Genomic DNA, 25,419 nt, shown 5'->3' on the forward strand with positions numbered 1-25,419 from the left:
GACTTACTGCTGCTCGTGGGCCAAACTATTTTACTACAGGAGCCAACAAGCAAAATGATACCCTTCATACAATGCACAGACTAATCGTGTACTTTATATCAATACACACAGTAAACCACATGCTGCTATTCAAATCAATTTCAAAGGGTTTGCTAGAACATGAAAAACTACATTATACCTTTGCCTAGGGGTTCAACGCTCTTGTGTATCTCTTATGTATCTGATCATACCCCTTTGTATTAATGGATAGAAACATTGATTGTTGCCCTTTTAGTGTTTCCTTTCTTATTATCTTAGGATAGATATATGCAATATTCACTGTAGAGGTGTATAAGGATGTTGATCTTGCAGGAAAGCACTGATCAGTCCCCTATGTGGTAATATTTGTATAGGTCATGCTACAATAACCATCGTGAAGCTACCTTGTGATGTCGTGTACCCAATTATGTGACTTTTATTTGGCAATAAATAATCATTTAGGTTGTATCCAACAAATTCTTCTTTGTTTAGCTTGCGATGTACACAACTGTGTAAGTTTCCTCCCACCAATTTGAAAGAGCCATTGAACGTGTGAAGGAAGGGCTCATCAGGTAATGTAGTAGCCATGTTCACTGCAGGCATTACTGTAATTGGCTGTACGATTAGCGTCATTACGTACATGCTACGCTTTTCTCACAGTCTTTCCTGATTCTTGTGTCATTCAGTAGGGAGAGTGAAATGAGCAGGGACAGCACCTGAATTTAGTTAGGCAGCAGTAGTGGTAGTTAGCTAGTGTAGGGAGGGAGAGCTGGCCGAGTAGGGCTTAGAACGTTGTGAGAGAGGGTGACAGAATCCAGCGTTTTAGCACTATAAGGATTCATTTCTTAACCCTGTAGTGACTAGGCGTCCATCATAGACCATCCTGTCCATTATGTCCACAATGTATTTGAGTTCTCCGAGGCCAAAAGGGGAGGCTCGCTGGGACATCTTGATTTTTTGAGCTGACTGTACTCTGCGGCCTAGCATTCCTCTCGTGTATTGTGTGATACATGTATCCACATCATTGCTTATATACGCATGGGAAAATAAAGGATATACTAATGCTACACACCTCGTTATTGCTCCGCTATTACATATTTTACGCTTTGCACCTAATAATCTGTACGCTTCTATGTATACGAAATGTATGTTCCTTATTTGTGAATGTTCGGCAAACACAAACTGAAACAATTACAACAAAACAATCTTTTTTTTTTAAGGTTGTGTTGGGGATCCAAACCGAACATCAGGATGTTCGCTCATCACTAGTCATAAATAATGAACATGTTCAATATTTTTACGCCCAACTTCAAATATTGCCATTTCCCTGTGTGCACTGATTGTCAATCCCCCATAGACTTCAATAGTGCACAATATTACACTGAAAATACAGCTATATTTTTCACTCTAAAGTATGGCCATATTTTGCTTTTATTTTACTGTGTGTGAACATAACCTCATACTGAAGCTGTTGAGCATGTAACCAATCCACCGCTTTGTATAATGAAATAGGTGTATTTTCTTCCAAAGAGGTGAAGAGAAAATCTTTAGTTGATCTTTGAAAACAAAAATTATTAATGGCATTGTAGCCTTTTATGTCTCCGTTTTTCATTGTATTTTGCTGTAGTTATTTGCACCTTTGAAGAACACATGTATCAGTTTGTAAGAGATGAGTTTTTGGAATTGATAGTGTTTTTTTTTTTACAGAGTAATATAATGCTGTAATTTCTTTAGAGAAGAATAGTCGGATCAATGAAATGTTCTTTGGAAAATGATTGTTACTATATGTATGATACAATCCCATTACAGTGATGAAGCAACTATCATCCTGTGCAGCAAGAAAATTGTATTATTATATTGATCTAACTGTTTTTGGACTTTTTGAAGTACAATTTTAGTTTTATTTGTTTTGTGTAGCTGATGTCCAGCTATTAAATAATACAAAGAATCATTAGCAAAAATAATCGCATTGTGTTATGGGTAAATATAATGTGTGTGTGTGTGTGTGTACACACATAAAGTCGGGTGACGCTTAGTAGTTCCTATGTGATGGTTTTATAGACTTAAAGTAATAACTCTGCACATGCTATCATTTCCTTAAATATTCTTAAAGGGCTTATTCAGGATAAAAATAATTAGCTGCCTTCTTCCAAACACAGCACCCATGTCCTCAGATTGTGTGTGTGTTATTACAACTGTTATTACGTGTAATAGCAGTGCACTTCCGGCAGCTGATGATTAGCAAAGTAAATACATTACTTGTCCATGGTCCAGGGTCCATAGCTGACAGGCCGCTCAGCCAATCAGAGGCTGGGAATGCCGTGGCCAGTGATTGGCTGAGCGGCCTGTCAGTTTAGACAGGCCGCTCCGAAGCTGCAGCAAGCAGGACCTGGGGAGAAGCGGACCGCAAGAGGAGCCCTGGACCATGGATAGGTAATGTATGGCAGTTTAGCAAGGGCTGCAAGGGCATCGTTAACAATGTCCATGCAGCCCGTGTTAAACGATTATCGGGCCGTGTAATAGGCCCAGTAAATGAGCACTGATCTACCAGATCAGCGCTTGTTTACAGTTAATATCGCCCCCCATCGGCCCGTGTAATAGTACCCTTAGGCACCAGCCCCAGATGTACATTTATGTAAATTTGCATTGGGGTAAAAGGATTGTCTAATTTGGGATGTCTTTACCATATTACCCATTCAGGTAGTAGAAAGTCAGGTTCCTCCTCTATAAGTCTGATCAGAGAACCACTACAAAGTCAACATGCATCCTGGTATACCATGTTTTTTACAGTGGTCCATCCATTTAGAGCAGAGATGGGAACCTTCGGCCCTACAGCTGTTGCAAAATTACAATTTCCATCATGCCTAAAGCTTTGGCTGTCTAGGAATGATGGGAATTGTAGTTTTGCAACAGCTGGAGGGCCAAAGGTTCCCCATCCCTGATTTAGAGGTTGCTGGATGATCAGACACACTGAGCTTCAGTTGTGATTGTCAGGGATTAGATGAAGCTTAATTTCTAAAAGATATTGTCCTGATAGATGCTTGAGCATCAATCATACATCTGACAGTTATTAATCACATTTTTCACATTAACATACAACATGAATTTCATTTTAGTAATGGCCCAATACCACTAATGCCTTTTATCTTCAGTGGAAGAAAAATAGGAAAGTCCTTCTCAGATCTTAGGTTCCCTCAAGGAGGGATTTCCTAGGCCCCATAGACACGAGATTGTCTTGGCATTCTTTAAAAAACCTAATTTCTACAGCCATCGTAACACTTATATCATCCTACTGACAATGTTACTTAAAAAAAAAATCTCTTCACTATAAGTACTTGTCAGTTTGACTTATTAGAATACATCATAGGATTTGTGAAAAATTTACATGTTGAAATCCCTTAAGCTTTCTATAAATAAGAAATTCCATCATAAAAAGTAGAACTGGTAGATAATTGTTTTCCATATAGGTTCTCATAGCTACTTTGTATGAATCTGCATAAAATACTTTCTTAGTAGACTCAAGGTCAAGGCGGAAGGTCACCGGCATTTAAACACTTAAGCAAATTAGGTACATCACTTTACTATGCGCATTTGAAAGCGTTCTTAAGTGGTATCAAATCTACTATCCCTTATTTTCAAAATTAGATTCATTGTGCAAAATTATTAAAGATTCTTCCTCATATAGTGCTTGAATCCAATTACTATACGGTTTTGGCTAACATAGGTATGTGAAAACATGATATCATGAAAGCCTGAAGAATATCTCGACAGACGTCTTCATGGGTTGCTTTCTTAAACCATATTATTTTATATTGCACAATAAATATAATCCAATATTCCAGTATTGACTCTCCAAACCCTTGTACCCATTCTGAAATAATCTGTTTTTTAACTAAATTTACCATTTTAGGCTATGTTTACACAACGTAAGTTCTGTATTAATTCATAGGTTTCAGTATCATTTTTCCCCAGGAAAAATTATAAATGCGGTGCATGCAGAGTCCGCGCCCCCTCTGCATGCAGAGGCCGCACCCCTTGTAACGCCCCTTCTCCGCCCCAATGGCAAAGGGGGCGCAGATGGGCCCGATGCTAATAAAATATTCACAAAAAGACCATTTGCAAATATTTTTCTGCCGATCGGGCCCATCTGCGCCTAAAAAAGGCATTTTCGCCTTGTAATATATGTCCCCCTATGTGTATACACTCCGGCCGGGATTCCCTCTGACTGCAGTACAACGTAAGTTTTGTATAAATCACAGCCATTGCAAATTGTCCCCAAACTTGAATTTCCCATAATCTTTGCCTTACCTCAGTCTTAAAAGCTAACTTTATTTTATCAGTTCTCTTGAAGGAATGCTTTATTTATATGTTCCTACTTAAAATTCCTCTAAACATTTACTTCACTCTTTTGTCCTGTATGATTTATGCTTTGAGTGTTTTATGTAGCCATCATTCACGACTCTCGACTTTTCTGTCAGAAAGAGCAATTCATCAGGATAATATATCTAGAGTATTTGACCCTTCTGCGATAATCAGTTACATATTTCTCATGGTCACTTTATGCCACATCATATCCTTCTGAACCCCCAATGAAGTTACTTGTAGGACTGCCATGTAGAGAACAGAAAGATTAAATGAAGAAGATTCAATATCTTAAAATGCTTGGACAGAATCTGCAGTAGTAATACAGCACAGTAGTAATAAATCTGCCGATAATTCAATAATATCACAAACAAGAATGATTGGTCATCACCAATGATAAATTAGCTTTTTATTGCTGACCCAGCAAAATCCATGGACAACACAGTTCCTCCTCCAATAAATGTATGGAATGACATACCACAGTTAGGGTCCAATTCTTCTTCCGACATTTTAAGGCAGATTGGCTCTTATGTAAGATATAAATTTATAGAATGCACTTGTACTATTTTAACAATCTATGATGATGTATGTTTCATAATTTTAACACTTCAGCCAACACTTGGCATTGCAAATGTTGGCTTGCATGCTGCAGCTTGGCAATTTGAGAACTCAATCCCGTATTCAGTGATGTAATATTTACTATTTAATCATAATCATTTTTATCTTTCCATTTATGTGAAATTTGGTCTTCAATATTGAAGCGGATACTTCAGTATAACCATAAGAATATTGTAATTTAGTGTACTAGTTCAGCAGTGTCGTCAGGCTACATGTCAGGACATGATGAGGAGATGGTGCGGAGCATATCACATTTATTATGCAAGTATTCATCCCCAGGCCATGTGCTTGAACAGTTTGGGGACTATTAGGAGACATAAAACATCCCAAAAACAGCTGTAATTTTTACCATTTTGAATATTGAACTTAATGGGAAAACATCTCTCAGCGCCCACACGGTTTTAAGTTTACATCTGTAATTGTTGCAGCCGTAAAATTACCGTAAGTGCCATCTATTCCTTTAGAGCTGTATAGCTACTATTGACAAGCAATTTGGTACTTATTTTGGGTTATACTGTACATGTTCTAAAGAATAAAAACCAGCCATTATTTCTATAAAGGTCAAAAAAGAGGAGAGTTGGAAAAACCTTTCTGCACATAGCCTAATACATGCTAGACAACAGAAGGTCTCACATTTTTGGTAAAAATGTTTCATTAAAACAATTTGAAAATTACTATAAGTATAGAGACCTAAGGGTATGTTCACATGGAGCAAAAGTGTCGGAATTCCGTGGCAGCTCTCTCCACCGTGGAATCCCGCCTGCCTCAGTGTCACACAGTGTCTCTATGGGAGGACTTGCGTGCCTTCATTTCTGTCCCTCTCCACTCAAATAATTGACATGTCATGTCTCATGTATCCAAAGTGTACAAAATAACTTGTACTAAAATAATGAAAAATGTGTTTAAATAGGTTGTCTCGTCAAGATGACCCATTCTCCTATGCCCTATTAAGGCTTTAATAAGCCATGATTAACATCTTAGAGGAGAGCTCCCTGACCATGTATTACAGGCCAACGTAACCTCCACACCACTCCATTCCTGGCACGTCACAATTAAATGAACGTGAAAAATCCTCTTTATAATTTATTACCAAAAGCACTACGCATTTCAAGGCCTTACTGGCATCTTCATCAGGTGCTCCTCACAAGGCCAGTAGGGGGAGATTTATCAAACTGTTGTAAAGTAGAATTGTCCTAGCAACCAATCACATTCCACCTTTCATTTTTCAAAGTATCTGTGAGGAATGAAAGGTGGAATCTGATTGGTTGCTAGGGGCAACTAAGACAATTCTACTTTACATCAGTTTGATAAATCCCCCTCATGGTGCCTTGTAAGGGTACAAAAACATGTACTGGATCCGCAGTGGATTTCTCGCTTCGAATTCGCAGCTAAGACCGCTGTGGATCCTTTGCCTTTTAGTTTTTATGAGAATACACACAATACAGGATCCACAGCGGATTTCAGTGCAGATTCGCAGCGAGAAATCCGCTGCAGATCCGGTACATGTGTTTGTACCCTAAGGGTAGCTTCACACGTACAGGATTACCTGCTTGGCGCTGCGGCTATATGAAACTTCCAGCTCCCCTCGCTCCTCATCAGCCAATCAGTGCACGGCAGCACTGACTGGCTGATAAGTAGCGAGGGGAGTCGGGAGCCTCACATAGCCGCGGTGCTGAGCAGGTAATGTATGCTTCGGGCCAGGGCTGTGGGCGGCTGGGGGTTAAAGGGGCCGGGTCACATATCTGCAGTGGAATAAAAATTCTAGTGCGTATATGGGACCCCATAGAACTTCACTATACCCGGAACAACAGCAGATTTCGCTTCAAATCGCAGCATGAAATCCGCTGCAGATCCGATACGTGTGAAGGCACCCTAAAGTGGTTTGTTGTGCCTTGTCCTTGCACGACCATCCTAGGTGAGATCTTTATTTTTTAATTTGCGATAGTTGTCATTATAGGTCCATATACACTACCATCTGCTGTGTTTTTGTGGGTATTACAGGGACAGCTATTTATCTATATGGCCAGATTGTATTATTACATTCCCTCCGCAAGTGAAATGTATGGCCAACTGAAGTCTCTTATTACAGCTGTTTACCAGGGGTTTTCGAGATCAGCTGATCGCCCATCCAGCTTCACTATGAAAAAAATATTTACGTCGGAACAACCCCTTTAACAATTTTCCATAATAAACCCTGAATGGGTCATTATGAACGTCGGTATTGACAGCGGATTCAGTGTAGTTGGGGGTTTGCAGTAATTTGTTCTTACAGGGGAGCATTGTTATTTCTGAGATGAAGGGATGTACTGTACCATATTTTTTTTTATTGAAAGACTGATCTTGTTAAGAATATTCAAATGCTGGGAGTTAGAACAGGCAGATTGCAATTATACTGCTACATTATTATCATCACTGAACTACATTTATCTGTTGGGGAGAAATCAAGTTTTAATTATTATGAGTATTCATAATACAGGGCACATAACAGCAGACTCTAGGCAGCAGTTTAATTACTACCAGCCAGTTGCTGAGAGGTCCCTTAAATATGAGCCTTTCTTTATTCATTACGTTATTGAATACTCTTGGGAGATTTCAACATGCTTCCAATTTTTACTAAGACTAACAATTCGCGAACACTGAGGTCATTTTTTTTTTTTTTATTCTGTTTTGTAAAATAGTTAAGTGAAAAATGAAAGTTGTGTTGAACGTAAACCAGATGGAAATGTACAAAAATCGTCTTTGCATCTCTAATTGGAAGTACGGTAAGGCTGTAATAGATTCTGCAAATTGCAAACAAAATGCTCTTGTTTACATTACTGTCAATGACTTTAAAGCTTCAACCGGAGAGGCGAATACACATATGTTTATAGTAAGAACCAAAAATTTAAAAAATAAAAAATAGAGTTCAGCCTTGTGTTTAAATATGAGATTTGTTTGCGTATCCGCGAGTACGTTGAAGGGTTTACCTAGGAACAGACTGGTATGTTAAGAAGACTTAGGCTCTCCGAGAGTTCCTGGTGGGATTTCAATGATCAGGTAGCATGAGCAAGCAAATTGTTACTGTAACATATGCCTGCCTTTAGTCTGCATAATTCATATGCCGTAAAATTAGCTATAGCCGCATGACTCAATCGCAACACCTCATTATTTTATTATTCACTATTTATTCCAATGTTTGACGCTTCGAGAAATTACTGCTAATGTGTTATAGAAGGGCAAATCTGACACAAGTGAGAACAATTTCATTTCCCACGCACTCCTTCCTGCTGGTGTGTCCTTCCCTCCCTTGGTAGAAGTAGCAAGAGTAAATAGTTAATTTGCTTCAATTATAAGCCTGTCCTGCTAAATTAGAAGCTGCAGGGATATGGAAAGGCAGAATTACACTTATAAGCTGACAAATCCTCAGAGCCCAAAAACTGATGTCTCTTTCTTGGAGCTACTGTAATTCCATTATTTTTATGTCAAGTCAATCAAATCACTTAATCTTTATTGGTGCTTTCACACTCTTTAGACATCTTCCTTCATGGTCAGTTTGATGAAAGTGTCTTGGGAGTAATTAGTAGGTTACTTCCCAGCAGCACCACTGAAGTCCCAGTTATCTTAACTTATCTGAACTTCTTGGATTAGAACCTTGAAGCAGCCCCACAATGAAATATTCTATGGATTGTTTCAAAGCTCATGACCAAAGGCAATCACATGCCCTGAAGATTTAAGGAGGTATCATATCTTTAGAAAAATGAAAATATACTTGTGAATTGCTGTATATTTTTTTCAACAATAAAAATAAAGGCACTCATTTAAGTGGATAGATACATGTCATAGAGCTGTATACATCAGTTATGGCCCCCCTCTGTTAGTCATAGTGGAAAGCTGCTAATAAAGAAAGGCTCTAGCTGTGGTAGATGCTGCCATGTATTATAAACTTTGTAAGGCATGGAATGTTAACTTGACACTAGAGAGGGACTAGCCGTATCCTAAGCCCCTATTACACAGGGCGGAAGCAAGCGAGCGCCCACCTGTGAAGTCAGTGCTCACTTGCTTCTCATTACCAGTTCACTGCCAGCGCTATTACATGCGCCGACAGTAAGCAGGTAAGTAAGGGGGGCACGGCTAACTGCGGTAGGGGCTGCCTGAACGATCTGTAGATTGTGGGGGGAGCCCATTGAAGATAGCAGCAGTCTGCTGCTGCTGCTGCTGCTGCTGCTTTTATTACTCAAAGCAACAGCAAAAACACAAAGCAATTATCAGGCGTAATGGCCAAAAATTGTCCAAATATGGCCGATAATCACTTCTTGTAAAAGAGCCTTTAAACTAGGTGGTACAGCTAGACAGATAGCCCAGGGGGGTCTTTAGTGAGCATAATCTAAATCGATTGGTTAGGCAGGCAATGGTCTTAGTAGACCAGCGCTAGTTACAGAGACAACATGTAAGACTGTACATTTTAGTGAGAATATTGCAATAGCAATAAAAGGGGGATAGCATACCGGTATCCTAGCCACCATTTGTGTGCCAGAGTGCCACTGGATACACTACTCATAGCATATGCTCCTTCTATCACTATAGTCATAAGTACCGCATCCCGACTGTTTCATTAAGTGGAGCTATGGGAGTTCAGAGGGGGGTTGCGGGATTCCCCCCTGAACTGCCGCGATCCAGCGTGCTACATGCAGCCCGGGAGCGCGGCTATTACCGTACCCGCTTATACTTATTGTAGCCCTTCCCTGGTGGTCTAGGGATCGCAGAGCATCGAAAGCCAGCCAGGTCTGCGGCGTAATGGCGCTGATCCTGGCTCGGCACTCTATTGCTTTTCAGCTGCAACAGCCAAAAGCAATAGAACCCAGATCTCATTGATCTATGGAGTATAACTATACTGCATAGATCCCCCCAGGGGGATTTCTAGTATGTATGTAAAAAAATATATATGTTTTTTTTTATTAACCCCTAGACGACCCTGGACGTAGGGTTACGTCATGGAAGTCTGTCCCCAGACGACCCATGACGTAACCTTACGTCCTGGGTGTTTCTCCCGCTATGAAGCGCGCTCCGAAGCGGAGGGCGCTTCATAGCAGGTGGGGGCCGGCTGCAAACAGCAGCCGGGACCTCACCGGTAATGACATGCTGCAGCGATCGCACTGCCGCGTGTCATTAACCCCTTAAACGCCGCGATCGCGGCGCGACCGCGGCGTTTAAGTGTAAGTGACAGGGGGAGTCCCCTGTCACTTACCGATCGGGACCCCCGCAGTGTGACTGCGGGGGTCCCGATCGGTAAAACGGGCCGCCGGAGGTCTCTCACCTGCCTCCGTGTGGTCCGATCGGCGAACTACTGCACTGAGCCGGCTCAATGAGCAGATCGCCGATAACACTGATCAATGCTATGCCTATGGCATAGCAATGATCAGTGTATAAATCAAACTAGTGTATGTAAAAGTCCCCCAAAGGGACTTCAAATGTGTAAAAAAAGTTCAAAACACTATTACACTACCCCAAAACCCGTCCCCCAATAAAAGTCAAAATCACCCCCCTTTCCCATTATATAAATAAAACATATAAAAATAAATAAATAGATAAACATATAATATACCGTAGTGTGCGTAATTGTCCGATCTATTAAAATATAACAAGCGTCATTGTGATCGGTAAACGGCGTACACGAAAAGAGGGTAAAAAGTGCGCAGATTACCGATTTTATGTTACATTATATATTAAAAAAAAATCAATAAAAAGTGATCAAAACGTCCGATCTTCATAAATATGGTATTAATAAAAACTAGAGATCATGGCGGAAAAAATGACACCCCATACAGCCCCGTAGGTGAAAAAATAAAACCGTTATAAGCGTCACAATAGGCCCATTTTATTAATATTTAATTGCCAAAAAAAAGGATTTCATAAAAAAAATACATATATAACATTAGAGAATCTGTGTAACCTGCATATGGTTGTGTTCGGACTGACCTATAGAATAATAATATCATGTCGCTGTTACCATATAGTGCATTACGTAGACACAGGAACCCCCCAAACGCTACCATATTGCATTCTTTTTTACGATTTCACCTATTTATATCTTCATAAATAATATATTTGGAATTCCATCATACATGTTATGGTAAAATGAATGACGCCATTACACAGTACAACTATTCCTGTAACAAACAAGCACTTACATGGCTTGTAGATAGAAAACTGAGAGTGCTAGAGCTCTTAGAAGGGAAGGAGGGAAAAACGGAAACACTAAGATCAAAATTTGCGCGGTCCACTGGGTCATTTTGGGCCTGGTCCTCAAAGGGTTAATACAAAATCCCCTCCCCTTATAAAAGTCAGAATCACTCCCCCTTTCCCCATTTTCGAAAAAATAAATAAATAAATAAACATGTTTGGTATCGCCGCATGCATAATCCCCTGAACTATTAAATTGTCACATTCCCGATCTTGCACGGTAAATGAATAAAAGCGTATTATACATGGTAATAGAGCAATTTTAAGGAACTTTTTTTTTTTAAAGGTTTAAATTTTTTTAAAAGCCATCAAATAAAATAAAAGTTATAAAAGTTACATATCATTGTGATCGTAACAACTTGAGGAACATGAATAGTAAGTCAGTTTTACCCTAGGGCGAACAGCGTAAAAACAAAACAACCCAAATAAAATTTTCAATTTCACCACACATATAATTTATTTCTGGTTTCACGGCATATTTTAGGCAAAAATTACATCTGCAACTGCAAAGTTCAAATAGTGGCGCAAAAAATAAGGGCTCATCTGGGTCTCTAGGTGGAAAAATGCACACGCTATGGCCTTATATACACAAGGAGGAGGAAACAAAAGCGCAAAAATGAAAACTGGCTGTGTCCCCTAAGGGTTAAGGAACAATTAACTCCAGCTGGGGAACTTGAGTATTTGTCACTGTCTGTATGCATTGGTGCAGTCAGCTCAAGTACCTTATGCATTAGGCATCTTTTGCAAATACAAGAGCCACAACAATAATAAGCAACTTTCAGTGTTATTTTAATAGCACTAAGTTCACAATATCAATGATTTTTGGTACTATTTTTATGTGCCGAGTAAGAAATAAGTTAGTTTTTAAAGGGAAATTGGGTATTTTGGTTAGGGAGAAATCCGCATATTGAATGAGTATTATAAGGTTGACTTATGGGAATGGCCGCATATCATACTATATTTTCCCAGTAGTGGCCACTACGAGAGCAAATATATGGCTAGGTGCATCTCTTGGAGTTTCTGTGGCCTGAACGGCAGTTTCTCAACTGGTTACAGGTGATTTATTTTTTTGTTTTTAAATTTTGTATGGGGGCGACCAACTTGGCCAAACCTCCATTCTGCTGTGTTAAGTGGGTGCATTTAGAGATAGGCTTTACAGCTTTACAGTAGACCATATACAATACTTTTTTATTGTTAGACATATATAACAATAGTCTGGAGCTGACTTATTGGGGGGGAGGGGGATTTATCAAGGACAGCAATTCATATGTCGCTTTTGTATTGGTGAAAGATAACTGCCTATACATGTTCCTCCAAAGCTAAATAGTAAAGACTATTAGTCTTGTGCTATGATGTTGCATAGTTCATCAACAGTATATCGACACCTTCCCTGTATAATACATTAAGTGATTTGATATACGACAGATACTATCTATATCAGTCATGTCAAACTCTGGCCCGCGGGCCAACTCTGGCCCGCGGGCCAAATCTGGCCCGTGGTGGCATTATTTTTGGCCCGCCAGGCAATTCAGAGTTTGAATTACATCAGGCCCGCCATTGCTTTAGATTATATGTCCTGCGCTGGGCGCCTCTCGCGGCCTCTGGGGCCCCAGAAAAGGGTAAGTCCAAGCTAATGGGACAACCTGTCACCCCTTGACAGCCCCCCATGCTTACATGAGAAGATGAGAGGGCGGCCATATCTCCGCGGCAGGCCTGGTATCAGGAGCGGGATCGGCAGGAAGGGGTAAGTATGGGGGCTATATCCAGGGGTAGGGTGGGTTCGGGGTGCCGTCCACAGGTGACAGGTTCCCTTTAACAACTGTTTTAGGGGCTGACTACTATATAAGAATCTATTAAGGAGGGCTGGCTACCATATAAGAGACTATGGGGGAGGGCTGGCTACTATATAAGAGACTATCAAAGTTGGCCCGTGACTTTGTACGATTTTTTAATTTTGGCCCACTGTGTATTTGAGTTTGACACCCCTGATCTATATAGTTTTTAGGAATTTTATTCCTAATTATATTCCTAATTCCTAGTTATATGATGTATATAAAGAGAGTTAAGTCTGTAAATGCAATCAGTTCTTATGGGACAACAAACTAATTCACCAGACTGTGGTCCTATTGACTGTATTTAGTGAACTCACTGAGACACTCAGTCTCCTTAAAGGGGAACTATCAGAAGGTTAGATTAATCTAACCTGCTGATAGTCCCCTATAGAGCCGGGGAGGCTGAGGAGGAAAGTACTGTATGTGTCTTACCTTCCTCCTCTGCGCCGGTCACACGATGTTAGTGGTGGTAAACTCCGCTCCAGAGCATCGTTAGGAGCACTGCCATGTCATCCGGCCCATCCCTTCTAATGATAGTCAATGGTGGGGCGGGCCGGATGATGTGGTAATGTGCTCTGGAGCGAAGATTACTCAGACCAGCAGCGCAGGAGCGGTGCAGAGGAGGAAGGTAAGACACAAAACTTCCTCCTCAGCCTCCCTGGCACTATAGGAGGCTATTAGCTGGTCTTACCTGCTGATAGTTCCCCTTTGAGGATGGATGAACAACCTAAACAGAAGTGTTAGAGAGGATTCCTTCCACATTTCTTGTTCTTCTACATATCATTGTGACTTTACATTGTTCTTCAGTTATAACTTATGTAAGTAACTGTTACCTAATAGTTTGTTTGTTTTTTCATCATATTTTATGTATTGTAATTTTTTCTTAGAATTTTTTTTTTAGAGTCTGAGTGCAGATAAGAGAATAGACCAGAGGTGGCACATCCAGGACCCACTTTTTTCAGCAATTCACCACAACAAGGGGGTGCTGCATATAAAGCTTTTTAAAAATTTTTAGTTTACTGGAGTTACTGAAAAAGCCAGGTGTACATATATTGTCTGTTCTCTGCATTGCTATCAATTTGTATTGCTATTCTTGCTGTACAAGGGACTATATTGATCTAAAAAGGAAATGTTGGTTATGCTCATTAGTATGCACAGCGACGAGTCTTTATAAAATGTTCTATATTTAATGCTTTTCATGTGTATTATTTGCAGGTGTATAAGAAGAAAACTGAAGCTGCCAAAAAAGAATATCTCAAGCAACTGGCTGCATACCGAGCAAGTCTTGTATCCAAGGTAATGTCAAATACATAGCACATATTTCTTAACAATAATATAGCCTGAAGTTTTTACAACTTGCAACTGTTCTGGAATTATTTCTTGCACCTAAGTGTCTGGGACAATCAGTATAGAGAACATATTAGGGTGTTTTCACACGTACCGCATCCGCTGCCAGTCATGATGCTTAGTCACATGATCAGTTTGCAGTTGCTCCTACAACCAAAAGCTTGGGTAACTATAGATATGACCATGCCATGTCAGTTCCATGCACAAGCCCTACTGAATCCAACCCGGTACGGTTGTATCCATAGTCACCTGAACTTCCAGCAGCAGAAGCAATTGCATGCCCATCAGTGCCTGGGAATAGAACGGCGACGTATGCAGGAACCGGGCTGCAGTTCAAAAAGTCTGCGGCATCGTGCGTGGGTGCCGTTCTATCCCTGTGAAGATCTTAAAGCGAATGTACTGATGGTACATTCATTTTAAAGGGGTCCACATGAACCTAATATACAAATGATGGGCTTAGTGCATGATATAATGTATAGGTGGTTATTGTGCACACAGTTGGTATTGTTCTCTCTGTCCAGCCCCTAATAGCTCTGCTCCTACCTGCAGAAAATCTGTTTTCAGTGGTCATGTATAAGTGAGCTGTCACATGACTGCAGGTATGCACTACAAGCCCTTTAGATCCCCTATATGCAGAGTGTACTCCTGAGCTCTGCTTTTACATTTTGTATTGCAGTGCCCATCATCCTGCTTCTACCTTCTTTCACTGAGCGTGCACAGACTTTCCATTTAGAAGGGAGTTGTTCTCTAGCGAAACAGCCATTCATGGTCTAAGAGCCCCAGAAACATACTAGGAATCATTTTAAAAAAAAATCTGCAATGTTTTCAATAATGTCCTGGTTACAAAATGTTTCCATGGCCTTAACATAGGTTTATCTCCACAACAAAAAATTAAGACAAAAAAGTAAGACTAAACTAGACCTTTTAAACCCTCTTGTCTGATATAAAATCCTGTGATCACAGCAGCCTCTGCACTGATTCAAGCAAGCAGACTCTATATGAGAGGGGAGAGAAAATGAGTGACAAGTATAATGTATGAGTGAATTAGAGGAAGAAGAGAGCTGTGGTTTATAGCTTTGGTTTGAAGGGAAAGCTGTACAGCACATGAAAATCTAATGGAAGCATGGTGATACTTAAAAATTTACTGAATAAAAGAAAAGACATTCAGCGCAAAACTAGGTACTAATAATGAGCGAATACTGTTCGATCAAATAGATATTCAATCGAATAGTGAGATATTCCAATATACGATATTCGTACGAATATCCCGCGAATATTCGATAAATATTCGATAAGCGTTCAAATCCCCCAGCTTCCGGTTTTACCCTCCAAATGGTCGAATAGATGTTTTTCACTAATCGAATACTTGTTCCCATAGACTTTAATGGGATTGAATATTCGATCGAATATTCGAATATTCGCGGGATATTCGTACGAAGATCGAATATTCGAATATCTCACTATTCGCTCATCACTACTAGGTACCCTATTCTTTGTGGCTAAATGGATAGTTAGTCCAAGGAAAACGCTAATGATGGCATAGACAAAATACTATACAATGAAGGTACCTGATGGAATCATCTGCTGTCATTTGTCTGTGTGTAGATGCTCATGAAGGAAGCTGCACTGTAGTAAGTAGATTCACTATGTAATCACCATACAATGATGTTTCTTAGCACTTTCTGGAGGTGCCCCAGCCGGTGGCATTGCTCCTTAGTAAATCCCGATAGTCCGATTCAAACTTCCCAGGAGATTCAGTTCTGTCACTCTCTGTACGAATCCTCAGTGCGGCCAAAAATCAACGCGTTTCAGCAACTGTCACGGTTGCCCTCATAATCCTGACGAATCCTGACGAATCTCCCGGGAAGTGTGAATCAGACGGGATTTACTGCGGAGAAGTGCCACCGGCTGGGGAACCTCCAGAAAGTGCTAAGAAACATCATTGTATGGTGATTACATAGTGAATCTACTTACTACAGTGCAGCTTCCTTCATGAGCATCGACACACAGACGAATGATAGCAGATGATTCCATCAGGTACCTTCATTGTATAGTATTTTGTCTATGCCATCATTAGCGTTTTCCTTGGACTAACTATCCATTTAGCCACAAAGAATAGGGTACCTAGTTTTGCACTGAATGCTTTTCTTTTATTCAGTACATTTTAGCCTTAAGTGAACCCATGGGTGCTTACTTTACAAATCTAGCAGCAGTAACGGTGCAGCGCTGGTGAGGAGGATGGTCTCAGGTTGAGACAACCCCTCCACATTCTAGCAGTTGATACTGTAGGTTGAATTTTTTTTACTGGAGAAATGCTTTGTAACACTATGGCATTGTGTAACTCTAAAGCAGCAATCCACTTTATCTCCATTCATTATAAAGGTAATCTAACAGTTAAACATTGGTTAAACATGATTAAATTCACAATTAAAAAATATACAGTATCTTTGTATGTTGGTTGATGCTGTATGTGGGGTTTCTTTGTATGTAACAAAAACAAACCATTTCTATCATAATGGAAAATTTCCTTATAAAATGGGATTCTTGTTTGTTTTAACAGCCGACACTTTCTGTGATATTATTTTACTCTGTGTAATAGGTGATAAATTGTTTTACTCTTCTGATGAATTCATGTTTACATTGTAGAATATATAAAGCTCATTCATTACTGGATCAATACCCTAGAGAAATAACATATATTCACTCCATAAATTGACCCAGTCCAAACTTCCCACAAATTCATTAATTGAATTTGTAATGTGCTGCTAACCCCTGGAGGGTTTAGATGAAGATCAATCAAAATTCCAGCCACTGAACATGCAATTTATCATACTAACGTCCTTTTCTCTAACCAGAACTAGCAGTTTACATTAAGTAAACTGCAGATGCTTGGGTTGAGTTATGCTGAAGATACCTTGACTTATTTATACAATGTAACATTCAATAACCAAAGTTTAACATTGTAGAAAATAAAAAAGTAAAGAAAAAATAGATAGCATTTAGAAAACTATTGTTACATGATGTTATATTGGAAATATCTTGAGTGTAAATCATGTAATGAGGTGAGAACGACTATTCATCTTCATGGCTATTCGTGTTTTCATGCTCTGTATCTAAAGAGAAAAATCATCCTTGTAAAGAAAGAGAATATTCAACTTTTTTTCCAATTTTTTTTTTTTACATTTTTTTAACTATGGCTGGTCTTTTGAATCCTTTAGTTTGTTATTACCACTCACTCACCACCTACCATGTGATTGGTCAAGGTGGCCCCCTATTTTCTTAATGTTACATAGCCAGAGGGTGATGGTAGCGCATGTTTGAATGGAGTGCCTTTATTATTATTGAAGACGTTATTGAATCAAGCAAACAATTTTACAAACAGCTGATTATCGTATACGATATTGAAAAGAATACTAATCAACCTATAAATCCCTTTCTGCTCCCATGTCACTAACTCCCGATGGTCAGTATGTCAACATCTGTTGGTTGCAGTCCATCGTTGAGTGTAGCAGTGACATGTCAACACCACTGAGGTCATGGGTCATCACTGTGATTGGCTGCAAGTGTCACATTTAATATCGACACTACTTGGGGAATGAAAAATGGTGGGGGACTAGAGAAGTATAGGGATGGGAGTGGCGTAGGTTTAATAAGGTAAGTATTACTCCTTATTTTAAACTATTGACAGCTGTTTGTAGAAAAAAAAAAGAAAAATAAATGTTATGGGGTGGATAACTGGTTTGGTTAAGAAAAGATTGTTTAGGATGTTACTGTAATATTCCTTTATATATATATATATATATATATATATATATATATATATTACTGTGCCTGGGGTAAAAAATAAAATGATAATTACAGTACCTACCCAGTTCCCCGCTACTTCTGTTGTGGCCTATTCCAGTCCCCTGCTGCTTAACTCTTCTCCCTTCTGCCAAGACAACAGTGTTCTGTCTCAGCCTGTGCTTAGCTGAGGAGACAGGTCCTACTTCCAAATCTTGTCTCGGAGGAGAAGAGACAAGCAGTGGGGGACCCAAAATGGGAACAGCAAGGGACCAGGTTAGGTAAGTAGCATGTGCCACAGTGGCTCCCCTGTACTTGGCTCTTTCCGGCCGCTCCATAGAGAATGAATAGAGCTGCAGGTCACATGCCATACCCACAGCTGTATTCAAAACAAAGGAGCCGGGGGCCGATATGGACATCACAGCTGGGTATGGAGGTTGAACCCCCTCGATCTCTTACATGTCCACTACTAGCAACAAGCATTGCTTCCACTACCAAATGTATGGCACTGTGCCTGCCAAGCAATGTACAATACATGGTGTCATAAAAGCACCACAACCCCTTCAGTCAGCTCTAATTATGGAATGTTGGAGTGAGACAGCACTTTGTAGGGTGGATGTGCTCGTGGTAGGAATGGCTCTCAATGAACTGTAAAGAAGTATCCAAACACAAGTGGGTAGAGCCAGAGATGACGTCACAGTGATGTGTCAAGTTACATGCTTTGTAAAGAAGCGTGTTACTGGACACGTCAAGTCATCTCTGGCTCCACCCACTTGTGTTTGGCATTTTTTTGTTCTATGTTAGTTGAGCTGATGTGACACTTAATAAACATGCATTATCGAATTTGGTGAGTGCTGGGATACTTCTTTACAGCTCTAACCGTGGTAACATAGCACTCTCTATAGGGAATGTATAAACTATACTGTAGGATATTTTTAATCAAGAGTAGCTGCAAAGTGGTTCCATATTTTATTATGATAAATTGGAGAAATATACCAGCTGCAAAGTGCACATCACCTTTAATATATAGTCACTTATTTCTGTGCTCTTATCTTCTCAAAAGTTTTGCAAAATGTATCAAATACATTAAACATCTTGGGCTTTTTACTCAAGCTCACTATTAACCAGGATTCTGCTTACATTTAAAAAAAAAAAAGGCTGTAAAAAGAGAAAATATGTTTCCTTAAAATACATTACAGATTTGATGTAATTTTGTTGAAAAAAAAAAGTATATTTTTTATTCCAGTCCATCTAAAATGTACTTGGATATTAAAGGGCAGGAAATGGAACTGCTGATTTCATCTGTTTTTATGATTACACTTATTGTCTATTCTAAAGCAAATAGCTTCTAGTTATGAACTCATATATTATCACCATTTCTTCTATTTAAATACAAAATGACATGTAGCAAAAAAGGAAAAACTGACAGCTCCTTAAGAAATACTGTAAATTAAACCATAAATTATATGGTGTTTGGCTAAGAAAAGATTGTTCGAGATTTTACTGCAAGTGAAATGACAGAGAGGAAAATGAACAGTTCTTTGCACAGTATAAAACATATTTAGTATTTGACATTTTGTTATTATTGAATCCTTATGAGAATATGATTTTACCTTTTTTTTAGAGTGCAACAAACTTTCATTTAAAAGACTTTTTTTATAGAATGCCGCCATTTTGGAAACAACATATTGAGATATGGTATCCCCACTAGGCATGAAATATTGTATGGGCATTCTGGGGCATATTTTGTAGATATTTTACTTGGGCCAGTTGTATGTGATGTGCAAACAATTCACAGAAAAGTCATACAAAGAAAATACTTTTCTGTTGTAGCCATTTTTGCATGATTTTTAGTTCTGTTTTTATCAGCTGCAATAGTAGGTAGAAATGTACCCAGTCGTGTTGTATGGTGCTTTGGGTCTACAACTTTAATGAAGACCACATGGCATGGTTGGACTACCCCATTGGAGTACCAAAGGTTTGTCTATTTAGCCATGACTGTAACACACGGCCCCGATTCAGCAGAAAACCCTGTTTGGAGTTGACTTTGCCATCTGCTTGACATTACAGTCTATTTGTTATGGAATTGATTCCCATATAACTTATTTTACCTTATTGATGATATGTTTCATGTGTGTAATGATAACAGAAAGTATATTGGAACTAAAATTGGATGTAGACAGGTTTTGTATAGGTGGAGGATTGGCTAAAGAATCTTTATCTCTTATGGGCCCAAGGGTCTTATTACAGTAATGAAAACATGCGCAAATCTTGTATACATTTACTGAGTCTATTGCAAGGCTTGAGGATTGCTGGATCGGTGCTGTGGTCCTTAGTTTTCCTCTTTTGTCAGCTGCACATCTCCTATTATCAATTAAATGTGTGGCTGTGAATATTTATTTTTTTAACAGTTCAGAACAAAGCAATCAGTTTAAGAACAAGGAAATAGTGGCTCTATTACACAGGGCAATATCAGCCTGTTTAACCAACAATAGTGTAATAAGGCCCTAAGAAACCTCAATCAAATGTTGACCCAATGTATCTGTGATGTGTAGTTACTTAGTTGCATAGTTATTAAGGTTGAAAAAAGACAAGAGTTCATCAAGTTGAACCTACATAAACCCTACTGTACATTTAGTATTGGCTGTCCTACCTGGATCCACTGATAACCCACTAAGCAATAGGTCACTTTGTGTCATAATCTTGACCACAACATTAATTCACATAGATATTAACATTTTGATGTTTTCTTTTTTTTCCTCAGAGTTACAGTGACCCCGTAGATGTTAAGACATCTCAACCTTCTCAAATGATGACTTCAAAGCCTCCAGTTTTCCATGGACCTACACAGCAACACTCAACATTGTATCTCAACTCCCCATATCACCAACAGACAACAATGAATCCACATTTATCTGCCATGCTTCCCGGTATCAACAGAAACATAGCTCCCAAACCTAGCAACCAAATGCCAGTGACTGTTTCTCTAGCAAGTATGGCTGTATCCCCCCCTCCATCTCTTCAGATGAGTCCACCTCTCCACCAGCATATGCATATGCAGCAACACCAGTCAATGTCCATGCAGCAGTCCATTGGAAACCAGCTACAAATGCAGAGCCAATCAGCTTTGCATTCACCAGCAATGCAGCAGGTTGGTAATTTCTTCATGAAAACTTAATTTACATACAACTAACAACCAACACAATCATCATAATATTTTTTTCAGTTCCTCCTGCTTTATAAAATGGTTAAAATGCTTGTTCAATGTAATATATTCTTTTCTATTTGTCCTTGCCATGTCTAGCATCATGGTTCTAATTAAAGATGAGCGAACCGGGTTCGGGTTCGAGTCCATCCGAACCCAAACTTTCGGCATTTGATTAGCGGGGGCTGCTGAACTTGGATAAAGCTCTAAGGTTGTCTGGAAAACATGGATACAGCCAATGACTATATCCATGTTTTCCACATAGCCTTAGGGCTTTATCCAACTTCAGCAGCCACCGCTAATCAAATGACGAAAGTTCGGGTTCGGATGGACTCGAGCATGCTCCAGGTTCGCTCATCTCTAGTTCTAATCTTTCCCAACAGCTTTGTTTACATATGTCTGCATTTCTACAATTAGGCACTAACTTCAATGATTCTGTGCCATATACCTCTGAGGCAGGGGCGTAACTAGAAATGGCTTGGCCCCATAGCAAAATTGACCATAAACACTTCAAATGTAGTCATAACCTTTAACATTTAACTGCAAGTGTTCATCAGGAGTGCTTGCAGTTAAAAGGACATTTTCCGCACCAAATAGGCCTGCTCGGCCACCAGGTGCTGCAAATGATGTTATCTCAGGGGGCCCAGTGTATTGCAGGAGTTGGCCCCCGGGCCCATCATGCAGCTTTTCTCCAACTCAGATTGGGTCCACACCTGTGATTAGGACCTGGTTGTTGGAATTAAAGGGGTGGTTTTACTCCACCCACTTTGTTCTTGTTGTAACTAGTTAGGCCCATGTGGAGCCTCTGGAGAGGGCTCTTTAAGAGAGCACTGGGCCTCTTAGTGAATCCTCCTAGCCTGGGAATTTACAGTTGTAACCAGCCAATAGGAGTCAGAGGAGGAAACCAAAATACCTAGGGAAGCTGCGTATTACTAGCCAGACAGGATTTTATCATGGAGCAATATGTGAAATATGCCTGTTTGCCATGTTCCTAAATAACAAAACTAGGCATAGCCATTTTGAACCATATTTTACTGTGTTTGGATATAGTTTCTGATTTGCCCACCATCTCAACCTAGGAGATGGCAATCCCTTTAAACTAAATGATCCCAGGTGGCAGGATACGCTGTGAAAATGCTGACAAGTAGGTTGTCTCTCCTGATGTGAGAGAAGTCGAGGAAGTGCTATAGACTGGATGTAATTCACTTACAATGCAGCCTATGGCACCACCAGGAGTTTCGGTACCTCGCTCACATCAGGAGAGACATCCTACCTGTAACAGCGTATCTTGTCGCGCTGCCGGAATCATAGGTACCCTTTAATGCAGGAAGAAATAAACTCTAAACGCTCCCTATACGTAGCTGGCACATATTATATGTTTTATATTTACGTTGTGAGTCATAAAGTTGATAGCATTCTGAAAAAAAACAGTGTTGTAGATTCTGCCTTGAAGTTGATTGAGTTGAATTTACCGTTTGAGGAGAAAATAAAATAGAAAGAGATAGTGAAGATAAATGTACGTATGCTCTACTTTGATTCTGTTCTCTTCCTTGCTGCGTTTTAAAATGTTAAGAAATAAAATGAAGACAAGTCTTTCTTTATATTCTATTAGGGTATATGGGAATCATAGCACGAGAGGTCCCCTGTGCTCTGTTGGAAAGTACAGAATGCCAAAAGTATGAGTATTACATGATCCCCCCATCCAAGAGAATGACCTATGGCAATCAACTGATTGCAGGGACATGTGTTCTTACAGGAGGTGATGTCTCTAATCCCTCGTGAAAACAGAGATGATTTCTTACTTCTTTCCTGGCATCTTCTTAAACTGTAATCAATCACTATCTAATATTGCCAGTACAGTCAGGAACAATGAATAGTTAGTTATGATAGACTTCCACCTTCAAAAAAATGAATAAGCATAATAACATAAAATATACTGACATTTTGTAGTTTAGAGTATGAAGTTTAGGTTCTGCAATGTTGCCTTTTTGGAGTTATGCTACCAAATATTCCTAGAACCTCTTACAGTGTTGGGCTGGCCCACCAGAGGACCGGAGAATCCTCCGATGGGCCCCCAGATTTAGAACCTGCACAAACACTGACTGACATGTTGTTTCTTACTGGTTCTTCATTGGTGGGCCCCCTGAATAATTTCCTCTGGTGGGCCTCAGATACCCCAGTCCGACACTGACCTCTTATATAGGAAATTGGGTGTAGCATACCACATGTTAACACTGTGTTCTAACACCATCCTTCTTTGGCCGTTTGAAGGCTGTCTTTTACGATGGCCATAATTTTTAAGCCAAATAACCTCATATAAAAATGACAGGCATTATAATACTAGCCTTAAAGGGGTTATTCAGGATTAGGAAAATATAGCCGCTTCCTTCAAATAATATCACCACTCTTGTCCTCAGGTTGTGTGTGGTATTAAAGCTCATTTCTATTCACTTCAATGGAACTGATCTGTAATACCATTCCCACATTGAGGACAAGACTGGTGCTGTTTTGGGAGAAAAGCATTCAAGTTTTTTTTAATCTTGGATAACCCCTTTAAATTTGGCAGATGTTTTATTGTGCTAATTCAACATGCACCATGATTTTGATTTTGAAGACACCCTCTGCACCAAAAACTTGCATAATAATGGTAGATATAGCTTTGTGGTTTTGAAATCAACTTTTTTAAACCTAGCTTAAATTTAAGGCATGGCCACCTTAAAGATGTTAGTTGTTTTTTTTTGTTTGTTTTTTTAAATGACTGCAGTGTATATAACTGATGACTTATCGTATAAGCACCTGTTCTGTCATAACTCCTGTAAACGCCATACCTTAAGCAAAATATACAGTTGAAATAATGTAATTAATAAAACTGCCATAAAAAATGATTAGCCAATGTTGAACATGAATCCTTCAACAAGTTACACTGACACAAATTTTGCCAAGCCATTTTTCACATCAAATACAAACATTAAGTAGATTTCAGACAAATCAGTATTATGGCTAAATTATACAGTCTAGGAGAATTGCATAGATTATTGTGCTCACATATTCTGTTCTTTTGATGTCTCCAAGAGACGAGAACATTTAATAAATCTGCTGGAAATTTGAATGTGTGTCCAAATAGATTGAAACAGAATAATTTCCTGACAATGAGTATTTGAGGCAGTTTCATTATTACGGGCACATTTCTAACAATGTTGTTCACATTTTATATAAGCAAATGTAATGTAATATTAGATGGATATCAGCCCTCGCTTTGTGTATAGGTGTATTTTCATATGTTTTTTCTTTATCTTGGCATCATCAATGGGGCATGTCTCCATTGCTCGGGTGGCTTATGCACCCATAATGCACTGGGTAACATCTCATTGTAAAAGTCTGTTTACAAACGACTTTCTTTCTGTACAACCCACTAAAGCAATCCACCTTGCCTTAAGATAGAAGCACCTCTAAGTAAAAGCAATGCCATATTCTTAATTTCTACAGCTATTTTCAATCTTTGTCTCTTCTCAGCATTGTAGATTGGAGTCATTTATTTCTCCTCAGGCTAGAAAATGGAATCAAACCTCTGCCAGATATTTTTTTCTTCCCTGACCTTGACAAACCAATCTCCCTGTATGAGAAAGACACTTGCACTAAATTTGCCTTATTATTTGACCTGAGGGTTTCTTCCCTTCTTGAACAGTTTCCTAACATGTTAACATTAACATTTCTGGAAGTAAAGACTATATGCATAATTGCTTTATAAAAACCATGCTCACAGGATCATCTACAGCAGTAGATCTGGATTTCAAATTTAAAAGTATCAGGTTAGAATCTAAATATATCCAAATGTATGTGCATAGATAATAGAGCCGTAATGTTGTCCATGTATTATCATACATAAATAATCTCCGTAGAGCTGTGCAGATGGAATCCGTAGTTATTGCTAAGAATAGAATCTCGGGGTAGGGTTAGAAATGAAACCTATGATCTGATAATTAATAATTTTGCTGAATTACATAAACCCTTAGACAAAGAAAGGCAAAAAATATA

The 25,419-nt window shown here is 39.3% G+C and overlaps 1 protein-coding gene across 1 annotated transcript in view; it reads left to right on the forward strand.

Moving 5' to 3' along the window:
• TOX (thymocyte selection associated high mobility group box) overlaps nt 1-25,419 on the forward strand; it is a 249,488-nt gene that overhangs the window by 214,290 nt on the left and 9,779 nt on the right. The window contains exons 6-7 of the mRNA XM_069960009.1: nt 14,265-14,345; nt 20,944-21,330. Of these exons, the coding sequence (XP_069816110.1) occupies nt 14,265-14,345; nt 20,944-21,330 (468 nt within the window). The remainder of the gene's footprint in view (nt 1-14,264; nt 14,346-20,943; nt 21,331-25,419) is intronic.

This window comes from Dendropsophus ebraccatus, chromosome 2 (assembly GCF_027789765.1).
Source record: "Dendropsophus ebraccatus isolate aDenEbr1 chromosome 2, aDenEbr1.pat, whole genome shotgun sequence".
Classification (NCBI taxonomy): domain Eukaryota; kingdom Metazoa; phylum Chordata; class Amphibia; order Anura; family Hylidae; genus Dendropsophus; species Dendropsophus ebraccatus.